The sequence below is a fragment of the Rasamsonia emersonii genome (assembly GCF_000968595.1).
Source record: "Rasamsonia emersonii CBS 393.64 chromosome Unknown ctg1118621760668, whole genome shotgun sequence".
In the NCBI taxonomy this organism is placed as follows: Eukaryota; Fungi; Ascomycota; class Eurotiomycetes; order Eurotiales; family Trichocomaceae; genus Rasamsonia; species Rasamsonia emersonii.
Genome location: NW_013562824.1, coordinates 1 through 14280, shown reverse-complemented (window position 1 = coordinate 14280; position 14280 = coordinate 1). Strand labels below are relative to the sequence as shown.

Here is a 14280-nt window from a genome sequence, read left to right as displayed (position 1 = left end):
GCGGTCGCGATGGGAACGGCGGCAGATAAAAGCCACACGTCGGGGGTAGGGCGTGTCGACACGTTGCGTGCGCGACACGGGTGATGGCAGACGCGTCAAGAATTATTTAGGTCTAGGCAACCGAGGACACAGAGTGGGAAAAACAAGGGGGCCGGCCGCAGGAGGAAAGAGACGAGGCGAGACGTGACTTGTCGGCACGGGCGCAGCGCAACTCAGCTCCGAGGACGAGAGACACTGAGAAAATCGGAGGGGGTGCTAGAATCCTTAAGTACGAACGCCTTCGTCGCGCTCGCCCATCGCCTGCCGCTAGCCCCGTTGCGCGCACTAGGCCGGATCACCCTGGTTCAGGCCAATTAGCCGCTGCTGATTGGTGGCCGCCCGCAGCACTATGTCGCGTCCGCTGCCTGATTGGCCGCACCCATCCGAAAGCGGAATCCCTAAACCCAAGCTCGTACCCAAAGTCTTTGAGGTCAAAAATCGACAGGGCCCGCGAGAGAGGGACGGAGGGAACAACGAGAGCAGGACTCGTCTGTTACTCGGCACGCTGCAGTGGGCCTCAGCCACCTACTCTCCTTTTTTTTTCATGTTTTTCTTTTGCCTTCCTTCTTGTTCTTCCTTTTTTTAGTCCGGAAAACTACGATCCAACCTGTCTACCGTCACAAAGGGCTGGCCAGTGTCACACACTGGGTGACAGCCACCCAGGTCTTGATCCTGACAAACCCGTGGCAACCGAGGAGCGCAGTAGGGAAATTGGTGGTGATGGTGGGAAGAAAAAGGGGGGCTGGGACCTGGTCCACTGATCAGGCAAACCCCAGGGCTCAACCCTGAACCCTCTCCTTGCAGCGCATCCGGACTAGCCTGTCACACTGATGCAAGATGCGACCCACATCCACGGCTCGTCGGAGGAATCAGAATTCGGCAGTCCGAGTGCTCGCGCACTGACTCCACTCACTCCGCCTCTCGCTGACTCCACCGATCCATGCCTCGGCCGTTGGCACACGAGCTGCTAAGCTCTCCAATTTCCACGCCCCAGGTCAACACTGATTTGGCAGTCGATGCATTGAGCTGCTTTTCAACAGCTCTGAGGCGAGACACTCACATATTCAGACGCAAGAATGTGCAGAGAATATCCAAACCAGGATACGTATTCAACGATATGCATCGTAGGCTGTAGCAAACAGCAAATGCTCGTAGCAACCATGCGATTAGTCCTGGCAAACAGATTAGTCGTGCTACTCCGTACCTCGGTGCTCAATAATATATATACTCACCCATGAGAGCGTAAAACAGTCCGCTTGGACGTCCAAGCTGCCACCACCAGGTCTCTTCCGGGAGCTGAGCATGTACGGAGTACATCATGAACAGCTGTGCTGGCAGTACCATCAGATCAGACGAAGCCAAAGTAAAAAGCAGCTGAGAGAGACGCTGACGGATGCCATTTCGGCGATTGAGAAGAACGGCAGAGAAAAAAAATAGAAAGAAAAGGCCTCGACTAGAGAGCTAGTTAAACGTAGATGGCGCAGGTTGTCAGAAAAATTGCGAAGACCTCGAAGAGAAAAAGAAGCATATATCAACTGATCGAAATGAGAATCGCCAATTCAAGGAGGATAGCAAGTAGATATCATCCTGGAATAGCAAGAGGGTTGATGAATAAAGACGAATTTCCGCCTGTAGGCTGTGAGCATACAGAACTAAAAGGATGATTAGATAAGGCAGCCGGAGCGGATCTTCTTGTCGAGACGGGCTAGACCACAACGGGCCAAGCGCCTATACAGAACTCAAGAACTTTTTTTTCACAAGACCATCGCCGGCGACTTTGCAGGCTGCGACGCAATCGACACGCAACAAACGGGGACGTTCTCCTCTGCAGTTGGACTGGGATTGTTTTTCTAACTGCTTTAGAACTCCCCTCCCGTGTCGCCTGTTTTTTTTGAGTCTCTCTGACTCGATCTAACAATGGGAAACAAAAAGGCTTCCCGCCCGCCGACGTCGAAAACTTCCTCCGCATCAGCCCCCGCGGCATCAGGTGCGACAGTCGCCGGCAACAAGTCTTCTGTGTTGCGGGCTGCGTTTTCACCATCTGAATATCAATTGGCTCTCTTCGCATCAGTTATCCAAGGCCTTGATGCGCAGCATCTCCGCATTCACGACATCAACACTGGACGTTTGCAGTGCGAACATGCGGTGGCTCCCAAGGAAGCCATAACGTCGCTGGACTGGGGCTATTACTACAGTGACCGATCGAGAGAACGTGAACAGCAGTCGAAGAAGAAGCGGAAGAGAAACTCCGGCGTCAATGGCGCACTTGATGGTGCTGACGGTGGTGATGTTGTTGTCGCCTTTGGCACTACGACGTCAGAGATTCGCATGTACTCCCCGATAGAGGACAAGGTGATTGCTACTCTATCAGGTGGACATGATGGAGGAATCAAGGATTTCAAGTTCACGGCGGGACGGACATCGGCCGAGGGATGGAGTATTGGAGGAGATAACAAACTTGTTCAATGGGATCTGCGGACCGGGCGCAGTATCAGGTGAGACATACAAATTACGACTTAGATGTTATTCTTTTTTTCTAAACCATTCTAGGACGGTACATCTACCTACGACCTCAGTTGTCACAGCACTCTCCAGACCAACTCCCTCCAATCCTCCAGTCATATGTGCAACACAGACACCTTACATTATAGATGTTGAGAAGTCAGACGAACCACCGCTATCATTTCCGGCAATGCGGAACCCAATTCACACCCTCATTTCGTCTTCTACGGACTCTGTTATGGCCGGCCATTTCCTCGCGTCGGACGCCGACCGTTACGTCAATATCTTTGATCCAAGCAAAAAAGGGCTGGTGATGAATTTGGTGGCAGAGAAGGAAGTGTCTTCACTATCTCTATATGCTGGGAAACAGTCCGACAAAAACGCCGTTCCTCTCGATAAGCAAATTCTTGCTGTTGTAGTGGAAGACGGTACCATTGAGCTCTTCACAAAACCATTCTTGCGGCTCGGCGAGTCCGAGGGTTCAAAAACTACCAGCCTCAAGGCTAAGGCAAGGCAAATGACTCGGAAAGCAGATGCCCATCTCAAGATCGTTCGACCAGAGTCCGGGAAGCTTGTGTCAGTAGTAAAAACTGAATTCCAAGGACCAGAACTTCTCATTGCATGGGCTGAAGGAGGTGTCAATGTGATCTTCGAGCGGGTGAGATGGCAGGACGAAGATACAGAGGAGCTTGCATTTTTGGGGACTAAGGAAGTTACGGCGCGCAAATCTGCGTCTGTGCTAGGCTCTGCGACCGTAAATGAGGCTCGAGAAGTTGGTCAGACTCAAGTCGATGAGACCAATGCCGTGATTGACACAGGACGTTTTGCTGATGATGTTGAAATGAATGATTCACGAGATGATGCCGTTTCAATATCCGGTGAGGAGGAGGAAGCATCGGACGAGGAGGCCGAGTCTCGTGAGAGCAAGAAAGTGAGCGAGAAACGGCAGGTAGCTCAGTCGAAAGGCTCTACAGATAAGGATGTAGAGATGCAAGATGCTGGCGCCTCCGAAGCTGAAGAGGAGGGTGATGAAGGAGCGGAACCTTCTTTTGGCGAATTGCTTCGCGCCAATGCTACTGAGGCCATAGATGTCGAGGCAGAACTGGAAGATGACGCTGGTGCCGGACCCCTAGTGCCTGGCAAGGCCAACACTGTTTCCCAGATTCCATCTGGCGTCTCGCTTTCGACGGTTCTTACACAAGCCCTCAAGACTAACGACAACGAGATGTTGGAGTCATGTTTCCATACGGGAGACCTGAACATCATCCGCACAACTATCCAGCGCCTCGACTCGTCTTTGGCGGCGACACTGCTGCAGAGACTCGCCGAACGTCTCGCCGCCCGGCCTGGCCGCTACGGGCACCTCCTTGTCTGGGTGCAGTGGACGTGTATCGCTCATGGAGGGGCGATTGCAGGGAAGGCTGATATCCTGAAACGGATGTCTGCTCTCTACAAGGTCATGGACCAGCGCTCTTCGAGCCTACCATCCCTCCTCCTGCTCAAGGGCAAGCTCGATATGCTGGATGCACAGCTCAACCTGAGACAGTCCACGGCGAATCGTGGCGCGGACGGCATGGACAGCGAGGACGACGAAGACATCATCTACGTTGAAGGCCAGGATGATGACAGTGAGGCGGAGGGACGCAAGGCATCTACAATCACGCCCCGCACCAAATCGATGCGCGACACTCACGGCATGCTCACTGATGAAAACGAGGCCGATGCGATTCCCAACGGCATCGGGTCAGGTCCCGAGTCCGACAACGAAGATGAGGAAGGTAGCGAAGACGAGGCCGAAGACGACGAGAACCTGGTGGACATCGAAGCCGAGGAGTCCGTCGGCTCGTCGGACGCGGAGGAGTCGCTTGAAGAAAACGAAGACGATGATGAAGAGGATGAAGAGTCGGACGAAGGCAGCGCCGGCTCCCTGGTTGATTTCATCGCCGACTCGGAAGAGGAGCTGTCTGAAGCGGATGATGATGATGGTGCGACGAAGTCCCCTCCACCATCGAAGAAGGCAAAATTGAGTGGTAAAGGAAATAAAGCATCTGGTAGACGATAGACAGCGTAAACAATACGTGTGTCGGGACTTATCATCAATTATTTTTTTTTCCTGCTTTTTTTTCTGTTCTTGTTTCTCTCTATTCGGTGTGGGATAGATGAAATTATACCTCTTTTTGTCTCACCTTAGCATTAGCCTACATCCTGCATACCTAGCTGCTTGCTAGCTGTTAGGCACAACGGCATATTATTGCATAGGGAGTTATTTTTTGTATTCCTTTTTTTTATTGTCCTTTGTTTTGTCTCCTTTTAAAAGTACCAGAAAGCTGCGATACTGCGATATCAAGGTTATGTTGTCCCACCCCGTTCTTTTCCTGTCTTAGTTGAAGAGGAGAGAAAGGAAGGAAAGAAAAGGAAAGATCAGCGATCTTTGGAACTGTACATCTTTATTTGTTTATTTACTAAATATGAATCAAAAGTTCAATAATAATATGATGGCAATAATACCTACAGATTACATGTGCAGGTGAGCGGTTGCTAAAGCGGGATAATACAGCAAGCCAACACAAAAAAAATGAGGGGAAAAGTAACCACAATAAATGTCAAGAAAAGAAAAGGCCGATGAGTATAGAATCCATGATTATTACTCCCCAAAATCACGGGCGTCCCAGCTCATACACAGAACCCGCTAAATTGCCCTTGCTATTTTTATATACATATATATACAGACACCCCTGCCCTTGCAGATAGTATCAAAGTATGGAACAACCATCCAAGCAACCAAACCCCAGGTTATTGTTCTCCACAGTAATAATTAATGATTATCTTCTACAAGCCACATCAAATGGTGGTTAATTCTTTATTTTTTATCATAGTTTTTTTATCCCCCGTGCGGATATGCAATGTTGTGTCGTTGACAAAATAAACTCAAATTAGAGCCAAGAAGCCCCTGCCTACTAGCAAATGCCAAGCCAGCCATCTAGAAGCTGGTCGTCGATCCGCGCGTCTCTAGTCTTGCCAATCTTCAACGTCGTCGTGATATGGAGTACGGAGTACGGAGTACTTCGGGCCCTGGAATCAGACTACATATCTACAGAATAAAGAAACATATCACTGGCAGTACCTCTTTCCGAGAAAGCGAATAAGAATAATGTACACCATACAAGAACCCTATAAGAAGAACTGTTCGCCAATGATCCAGCGTCTGCCAACACTCCATAGTGTAATGATATTCCAGTAAACCCAAAGTCATGACCTGTGACTCATGAGCAGCATGATCGCCCCGAGGACTAGAATCCATTCAGGTGCCGACTCCGGCTGGGCCATGTTCATCGAATGACTTCTCTTCCCGGGTTCTCGATGCCTTCAAGTCCCTCCAGGATAGCACTGTGCCCCAGCAGGCCGCGGGCTCTGACAATATTTCTTGTGCTATCGCTCCAAACCTGGTAAAATCGGATGCTCTCGTCGCTCGCTGCAACAACGATGCAGCCTTCTTCCGCTGTCCGAGACCAGACCTTATCTTTCTTCCCCCTGCTCTGTGCTGTTGCTGAGGTCGTGGAGTTGATCGAACCATGACGAATGGTAGTGGTCCCGCTGCTGACTAGCGGAGCTGAAGCGCCACCAGCAGCACTCACTGCATCAGCGTTGCTGACAGGTAGAACATCTGTATCGTCCACCCGCTCATGTCGTAGAGCTCCCGATAGGAATTTGTTTGGACTACCAGGATGACTGATCGCCCAGAGAGCCCTCCCACAATCGATATTGTTATCGGTCTCAGGATCCCATACACCACTGACGTTGATGTTCCAGGGGATCGCAGCAACCTGCTCGCAGCTTGGCCATGCGAAGACGGCGATCCTAAATGGGTGCTCCGGTTGCGCAAAGCCAAAAGTTACAGCAATCTCCCGTCGAGTCTTGCTCCATATCAAACTGGTTACCTGGGCAGAGACGTCAATCGTCGCCAGACAGCTTCCAGATGGAGCGTGATAGAAATGGATAGACCGGTCATTTGAGCCTCCGCCGGTGGCCAGGAGGGATGGCTGCCAGGGAGCGAAAGCGATAGCCTTGACAGCGGCGCAATGGCGGAGTCGGTGTTTCTGGCGGTTCCAAGGCACGAAGATTGTGTGTCCACCCCCGGATGAAACCGATCCAATATCCGCAGTGACCACAGCAGATGAGCTAGGAACACTGGGAGATCTCGGGGTGGAAGGATGGCCTGAAAGTGAACGCGGAAAACGGCCAAAATAACGACCCAGTCGTGCAGAGATAGCTAGACGGGATAGGGCTCTGGGAGGCTGGAATCCAAAAAAGGACGGATACGCCGTTGAATGAGAGTCCTCCAGGACCGTGTCTTGATGTGGATGAAGCACTTCTCCAAGATCAAACAACAGACAGGCATTATCATTTCCACCGGTTGCAAGATAAATGCCATCAGGAGACCAGGCCAAGCCGCAAATCTGCTGCTTGTGTGCAGCAATCTTGGCTAGTAGCGTCATTGTACCATCCCAGTCATCGGATTCCTCGGGACCATAGTCTGGCCACTCCACGGAGTAGTACCACACATAACCGCACTCATCACCCACAGCAAGATCCTCCATGCTCACTTCGATTCCGTGAAATCTCGTTGATTGCCGGCGAGATGTGACCTGCTTGAATGCCACGCAAGAGACCGGAGTTGGATGTGTGGTCTCAAAGCGCACTGCGTCTTCGAATGTGCTCCATAAACACACTTGGCCACTTTGTCTCCCAACAGCAAGGATGCTCCGTCCACCCTCTGTAGAGGAAAAGGAAAGGGACGTTATATAATTTTCAATAGGCTGGTCTGGAAAAGGTGGGTATTCGAGCCCGTGAGCTTCGGACCACAGAAAAACGCTGCTACAAAGGCCGACAGCGAGGAGATCAGAGGTATAGCAATAGGCAAGAATGGAGCAGTAGAAGTCATTACGTAGTAAGGGAGCATCAAGTATCCGAAATGGGACGACAGGCAACACCGGATGGACGGCTTTAGAAGCAGTGTTTGACCCTAAGGATCTCTGACATCAGCAATGAGTTTATATGTGAAATAACTGTAAGTTCCCAAGGACGTTTCAAATTACCATTAACTAAAAGAGAGTAGATATTCGCATTCGCCCTGCACCGTGTTTTTTTTTCTTCTTCATCCTGACAAAAAAGGGGAAGGGGAAGGGGAAAGGACGCAGAAGATCTTAGGAAACTGAGCAGGGATATGGATGAATCAGACATGTTTAGCTTGCTTAAGCGTAGAATCTCACATCAAAACACGGGGTACGGTCAAATTGGAAGCAAAGAAAAGATCTACACTTACCCTCCGCGCGTTCGGCCCTCTTCCAAGCATTATCCTTCCACGTCAGAGGGCAACATTGCTCATAGCGCGGAGATGAAGGGCTGAATTTGAACTCAGGCTGAGTAGGAAGTCTCCAGAAGCTGAGCATCCGGTTTGCTAGGTCAATATCCAATGCGAGTGCCAGCCTTGACTCGTGCATCTTATATTGTTCTGGAGGCGAAGTTCTGTCGAAAAACTTGGCAACATGCATTGGAGCGGTGGTCCCGCTTCTTGAGAAACCTCCCATTCCATCAGGGATCCCCAGAGGTCGGCTACCCGTCGCAACAGACGGTCCTCCGACATTCCAGACGGCTCCAGTACTGACTTGTCTGAACATATCACTGGTTTCCAAAAGATCGTCATGTCTTGAGAGAGCTGGGTCATTCACAAAATGCGGCATAAAATGAGGGCTGTGTCTGCGCTGATGATAGTCAGTGTGCCTCGGAAAGCTGATCACCCTCGGAGAACGTGGCGATCTAAATGGATCCTCGCGTCTGTCCCGTCGTCGCAGTAGTTTCTCTTCAGGCGACAAATATTGTGGAGGTTTGCTAAGGCGAAACGGAGATGCAGCATCAGAAAATTGCCGTTCCGGTATAAAGCGATCAGGGCAAAGAGGCACCCTTGGAGCGTGCCCTAGGGGCCCAGCGCTAAAACACCTTATCCTAGGCCGCTTCTCAGGTGTCCGGGGGAGAATGATCTTTTGAACAGGGTCGACCAAAGCTCGAGTGCTCCCGGAGTTTGGCCGCTTCCCAGACCCAGTCGGAGATTTTGAGTCAGCCACACTCTCTCGATTTCGGCCTGCTGACTCTGTAGACACCAGAATGCAATCGTTAAAGGATGTATAAGGCCCTGTCTGTTTTGGATAATCGGGTAAAGGATCGATCAGAGCATTAGAGTCGTCACGAAATGAAGGGTGGGATTGAGTGAAACGGAGCCGGCGAGAGATCCTGCTCCCAGAGGAGGCATGCTCCTCCAACGAATGACATGGACTGATTGCCATTGCTGCCTCAGCAGCAGGCCTGAGAGACAACCATCAGACTAGCATCCGAAGTGGTCTAAGTCTCGTATAGAAGGAATGATACAAGACCGGACTGATGATGTGCAACACGCATGACTATCAGATGGTCAGCAGCTCCAAGATCAGCGGAACTCGGGCCGATGTTGTGCGTGGACGATCCCATCTCGATGTATGGGGAAGGAACAAAGCGTGGATGGATGCACGTGATGCTGATTTCGCTGCTTCCGCGGAGGCAACCAGAATCCATCGTACTTGACGCAACATCGTTGTATTACGTGCTCTGGACACTGGGCGAGGACAACCACGTCCCCAGTTCTCGAACAGAGTTGCTTTGAAAAATGGCCAGCGTAATTCTCCCAGCGCTTGTTAGGTCCATTTCAACGCGCTCGTGCTGACGGCTGGTTATTAGCATGGCGTTCCGCGACAGGGCCCAGCAGGAGCGAGGACCGCCGAGGATGTACAGCGGGAACTTAAAGAGATCGAGGAGTATCGAGAACTTGAACGATCAGTGCATCAAAGGGTGTGTCCACTTAGTAGTCCTTTGACTCCCGCCGCTAACTCAACAGATCTCCGAACGCCAATATACTCCCGATACTCTACAACAGACATCTGACCTCCTGAAGAAGAATCCTGAATATTATACGATATGGAATTACCGACGCTTGATCCGCCAGCACCAGTTCTCGATGGCCATGTCAGAGTCAACGGATCAGTCTGGGGCTGACCAGATTGTGACCATTATCGAAACAGATCTGGAGTTCCTATTTCCGCTTTTACGCAGATTTCCCAAGTGCTACTGGATCTGGAACTATCGGATGTGGCTTCTCGATGAGGCCAAACGCCTGCTTCCAGAACCAGTTTCTCGTAGATTCTGGCAAAATGAGCTCGTCTTAGTGGGCAAAATGCTCAATGCTGACAGCCGAAATTTTCATGGCTGGGGTTACCGGCGCTTTGTGGTGAAGGCGTTGGAGGACCTCACGCCTGACGAGAGCATGACCCAGAGCGAACTGGACTACACGACGAAGATGATCGGAGCGAATCTCTCCAACTTCTCTGCTTGGCACAACAGAACAAAACTGATACAGAAGCTGCTCAACGAGAAATCGGCATCCGACGAGGAGCGGAAGAAAATGCTCGATGAGGGTGAGTTCTTGTCCTTGTACTTCCTGTGGAAACTGCTGGTGTTGACAAAAAACCTCAGAATTAAAACTCGTTCACCGCGCCCTTATTGATCCGTATGACCAATCTCTGTGGTTCTACCACCAGAACCTGATGGCTACCTTTGATCCCACACTTTCAGCCCAAACGATAGCCCCGAATTTGTCCAATGCTGAGCGACTGGAGTATATCCAGAAGGAGAAGGAAGCAATTGAAGACATGCTCGATGGAGCCGAAGACTGTAAATGGATCTACCAAGCTCTCATCTATTGCAACCTCGTGGCTGCCAAGATCGAGGGAACCATGTCGCCCGAAGCCAAAGCCGATGTATTGCGATGGTTGAGCGAGTTGATGAAGCTGGACCCTTTGCGAAGAGGGCGTTGGTTGGATCTGGAGAATTCACTCAAGACATAGTCATGTGACGATAAGAGGTAGTTAACGACCGTAAGGTCCGATATACGTATGTACGTACGTGCATCATCAGCAGATCAAGCATTCGAGTTGTCAATGGGGCATTCCGCAGGAAGGGTACAGTACACGTATCCGACATCCGTTATTGTTGAGAATGTCGATAACCTCCAGCGCGGCCATGATCAGACTGCGTCGCTACGCGCATTCTTTTTCCGTGCCATCGAAGACCGAAATGAGAGGGTGTACAATCATGATCTGCTCCATGCCCATGGGTGGGTCAACAGGCCGTTGAGATCCAGATCGCAGCAACGCCAGCAAATAATGATGGATATATCACCCGTCTTCTCGTCGATGGGAGTGGAGCTCGGCTAGCCCCTTGAGTTGACCCCTGGCCGGGGCTGGAACCACAAGCCACGGAGCCAGAATCATTCATTTCAGGCCACAGGCATTCTGCAGGAGCGGTGGCTCAAGAGGTGCAGCCAAGCCGTCGCCCTGCAGTAGCAGATAATAGACCCCGGTAACTCGCCAGAACTCCTGGGTTCTTGTTGTGCTTGAGTCCGTCAGGGGCGTGGCGGCGACTGACACTGCCTGAGCCAGCTGTCTCTCGTAGCAATCCCGTAAACACATCAAACAAACCGCCAATCGGACTGCGGGCGGAGACAGGTTGTTCCAGCTCCCCGACTCACCTCAACGACCGCCAGTCCATCCACCTCCCGCCCCGGCATACCAATCACCTGTCCTGAACGCTGCAAAGTGACCTGTCACCAGCTTTGTTTTGTTCGCTGGGCTTGTTTCCTTCGTTCCTGTCGGCCTGCTGGTCGATGCACCACTGCCCATCGACGCTCCGATCTTAGTCGATGGCCCTTCTCCTGGCTCAGTGAATGTGATCCAGTCACGCACCTGGCCTCCACTCCACGCAGTGTGCTGAAGCAAGGGAGGCGTTCCGGCATTACAAGCTGCTCAATATGGCATCCAGCCCGGAGCCCAAGAGCTACGATGAGGTATGCTAGCCCGTTTGCTTCTCTCCTCTCGGACAGCGCTCATGGACCTGGCGAGCAGGAGACTTTTGAGGACGCCAGCGAACTCAAGGGCGATGAAGGCCCCTCAATATCCCACAGCTCCTCGACACGCTCCTTGACAGGCCGTCGACCCTCCAATGGTTCCGTGACCACTCCCCGCGCTGGGGACTCGCCTTCGCTGCCGTCAGCACCCTTGGACGGCAAGAATAATAATGAAGAGACGGACGACACCAGTTCCGCCCCCCATTCGGAGACCGAGGACACGCCGAGAAAAAAGAAGTTCCAAAAGTCACCGCTGCTGACAGCCCACCGTCTGTCCACGACCTCGCTGGACGACGTCAATCTCGTGGGCAACAAAGACGATGAGTCGCCCGGTGCGACCAGCCCAGACCAAGAATCTCACGCAGGTTCCCCGTCGTTAGCGTCCCCCGAGTCGACTTCGAAACAAACTATGCCTTCGAATGGATTCACTGCCAATATGCCTTCGTGCCTTGGTCCTCTGCTCCCTCCAAGCCCTCGACCTCCTCCGCCGCTCCTCCCCCTCCTCCTGCTCCCTCTCGCAAGCTCACAAGTCCATTTTCGTGGCTGTCGAGATCGACGGCCTCCAAGGACGTGAAATCCCCACCATCGCAGCCTGCAGATAGCCGCCGAAATACGGCCGCGTCCGTATCAACACTCAATAGCACCTCTGAGGCGCTGGGTCGACTACAAGAGGGCGACGAGACCGACAGCATGAGTGTTGGTTCAAAGAAGCCGGGACGGAATAGCCTTAAGGATCAATTCAAGCTCTTACGGATGCGTGACGAGGGCGTCATTTCTGACAACGACCAGGCGAGCGTTGCATCCGGTCGTGCCTCGGTCAGCCATGGAATCGGCAGTCCACCAAGCATCGCCGAAGAGCAGGAAGCCGGCTTGCCAGTCTCTCCACCCATCACTACGGCGTCAATCGCGTCTTCTAATCTTCCGACCAACCCGAACCTTGCCCCAGGCACTGTTTCCGGGATCGCTGCCTCTCCTTCCGACGCCGCAGCCCCTGTGGATTGGGAGTTATGGCAGCAACTTGTCAATCATGGCCCGGAAGCTTTGACGGGTGCCAACTCCGCCGAGTTGAATGCCGCGATCCGGAAGGGCATCCCCCAGACGATTCGAGGTGTGATCTGGCAAGTCTTGGCCGACAGCAGGAATCCCGAACTCGAAGAATTGTACAGAGAGCTGGTTGCGCGTGGCACGGACAAGGAGAAAGACCGTCACGGGAGCATAAATGGACAGGCCAATGGGACTGATCGCGAGAAGGAGTCTTTATCATCGTCGCGTTCCTCAGTGCGCTCAGACCAGTCCGGCTCGGGGGCCCTGGCTAACGGGACAGGGTCGTCATCTCCAGCGCAAGAAAAGGACGCCGAAAAGCTCGCTAAGGAGCAGGCTGCGATAGAGGCGGCGCGGAAGAAGAAGGCCAAAGAGGATGCCGAAATGATTCGAAAGTTAGAGAAGGCTATCCGGAGGGATCTGGGTTCTCGGACGAGCTATTCGAAATATTTCATCTCACAAGGAAACCAAGAAGCGTTATTTGGCCTGTGCAAAGCTTATGCTCTATATGACGAAGCGGTTGGCTATGCGCAAGGCATCAATTTCATCGCGATGCCCTTACTCTTTAATGTAAGTGCTTGTCGTCCTGTTGTTTGTCAGGGTTGATACTGATCGGACAATCAGATGGATGAGGCTGAAGCATTCACTCTCCTCGTGAAGCTGATGAACAAGTACGGTTTACGAGAAATGTTTATCCAGGATATGCCTGGTCTTCATCTTCACCTGTACCAGTTCGAGCGTCTGCTGGAGGACCTCGAGCCAGCGTTGTACTGTCACCTTCGCCGAAGAGGGGTGACCCCTCAACTGTATGCAACACAGTGGTTCCTCACTCTCTTCGCGTATCGATTCCCTCTGCAGCTGGTTCTCCGGATTTATGATCTCATCTTTGACGAGGGACTCGAGAGCACGATCCTTCGGTTTGGCGTTGCCATCATGCGACGCAATGCGGAGACGCTGCTCGGGATGAAGGACATGAGCACGCTGTCGACCTTCCTGAAAGAAAAGCTCTTTGACGTCTACATTGATCAGCAGCCATCAGCTAGTTCGATCTTGGAATCGGGCTTCTTTGGAAGCTCCGGAGGCGACAAAGAGGTCTATCGCGCCGACGTCATGGTGCAAGATGCTTGTGCGATCCCGCTGACGCAGGAAATGATCAAACAATATACTGCGGAGTGGGAGGAGAAGGTTCGCATCGAAAAGGAGAGAGAGGCGGAGCTTGAGGGCCTGAGGCACACCGTGGCGGTACAGGCGGCCCGAATACGGTCACTAGAAGAGCATGCAGAGAAGTCGGACAAGGAGCACGTTCAGCTGGCATCCGAGCTGGTTCGGTTGAAGGTTGAGAACGAGGAACTGCAGGACATGAATGAGAGTCTGCGGATTCAAGTGCAAGAGCTCAAGAATGTGGTTGACAAACAGCCGGCCGAGGTGGAGGAGAAACTGCGGACGGAGATGGAGCGGATCATGAAGCGGAATCTCGAAGTGCAGAACGAGAACCGGTCAATGGAGGAACAGATGGCGGAGATGGAAAAAGATCTGGTCGAGACGAAGATGAAGTGGGCCGAGGTAAGCCAGCTTGTCGAGTAAATTGGAATTGAATGTCTACTGACGTGTGCAGCTGTCTGAAAACCATGAAGCACTCAAACAGAAATGGGCCGACCTGCGCAGAGCACTTGATTAGCCAGCTTCTCAGCCCGTCCTCGTTTGCTTCC

The 14280-nt window shown here is 52.1% G+C and overlaps 5 protein-coding genes across 5 annotated transcripts; 4 read left to right on the top strand and 1 right to left on the bottom strand.

The window, feature by feature from the left end:
• Positions 1–800, top strand: T310_8170 (uncharacterized protein; the record flags this gene model as incomplete). The annotated part of the gene is made up of 2 exons (XM_013469051.1): positions 1–45; positions 117–800. Coding segments are annotated over 2 exons (729 nt in total), but the record flags the coding sequence as incomplete, so codon positions are not given.
• A 1156-nt stretch (positions 801–1956) lies between these two features.
• Positions 1957–4603, top strand: T310_8169 (Small nucleolar ribonucleoprotein complex component (Utp5); the record flags this gene model as incomplete). The annotated part of the gene is made up of 2 exons (XM_013469050.1): positions 1957–2534; positions 2590–4603. The coding sequence occupies 2 exons, from the start codon at positions 1957–1959 to the stop codon at positions 4601–4603; spliced, it is 2592 nt and encodes an 863-aa protein (XP_013324504.1).
• Positions 4604–5870: 1267 nt separating this feature from the next.
• On the bottom strand, positions 5871–8882 carry T310_8168 (uncharacterized protein; the record flags this gene model as incomplete). Its single annotated transcript, XM_013469049.1, has 2 exons — positions 5871–7564; positions 7865–8882. The coding sequence occupies 2 exons, from the start codon at positions 8880–8882 to the stop codon at positions 5871–5873; spliced, it is 2712 nt and encodes a 903-aa protein (XP_013324503.1).
• Positions 8883–9586: 704 nt separating this feature from the next.
• Positions 9587–10841, top strand: T310_8167 (RAB geranylgeranyl transferase alpha subunit; the record flags this gene model as incomplete). The annotated part of the gene is made up of 3 exons (XM_013469048.1): positions 9587–10043; positions 10102–10385; positions 10494–10841. 3 exons carry the CDS (start codon positions 9587–9589, stop codon positions 10839–10841), a joined length of 1089 nt encoding a protein of 362 aa, XP_013324502.1.
• A 624-nt stretch (positions 10842–11465) lies between these two features.
• Positions 11466–14249, top strand: T310_8166 (GTPase activating protein (Gyp5); the record flags this gene model as incomplete). Its single annotated transcript, XM_013469047.1, has 4 exons — positions 11466–11834; positions 11873–13141; positions 13196–14134; positions 14187–14249. 4 exons carry the CDS (start codon positions 11466–11468, stop codon positions 14247–14249), a joined length of 2640 nt encoding a protein of 879 aa, XP_013324501.1.
• Between the last annotated feature and the right edge of the window lie 31 nt (positions 14250–14280).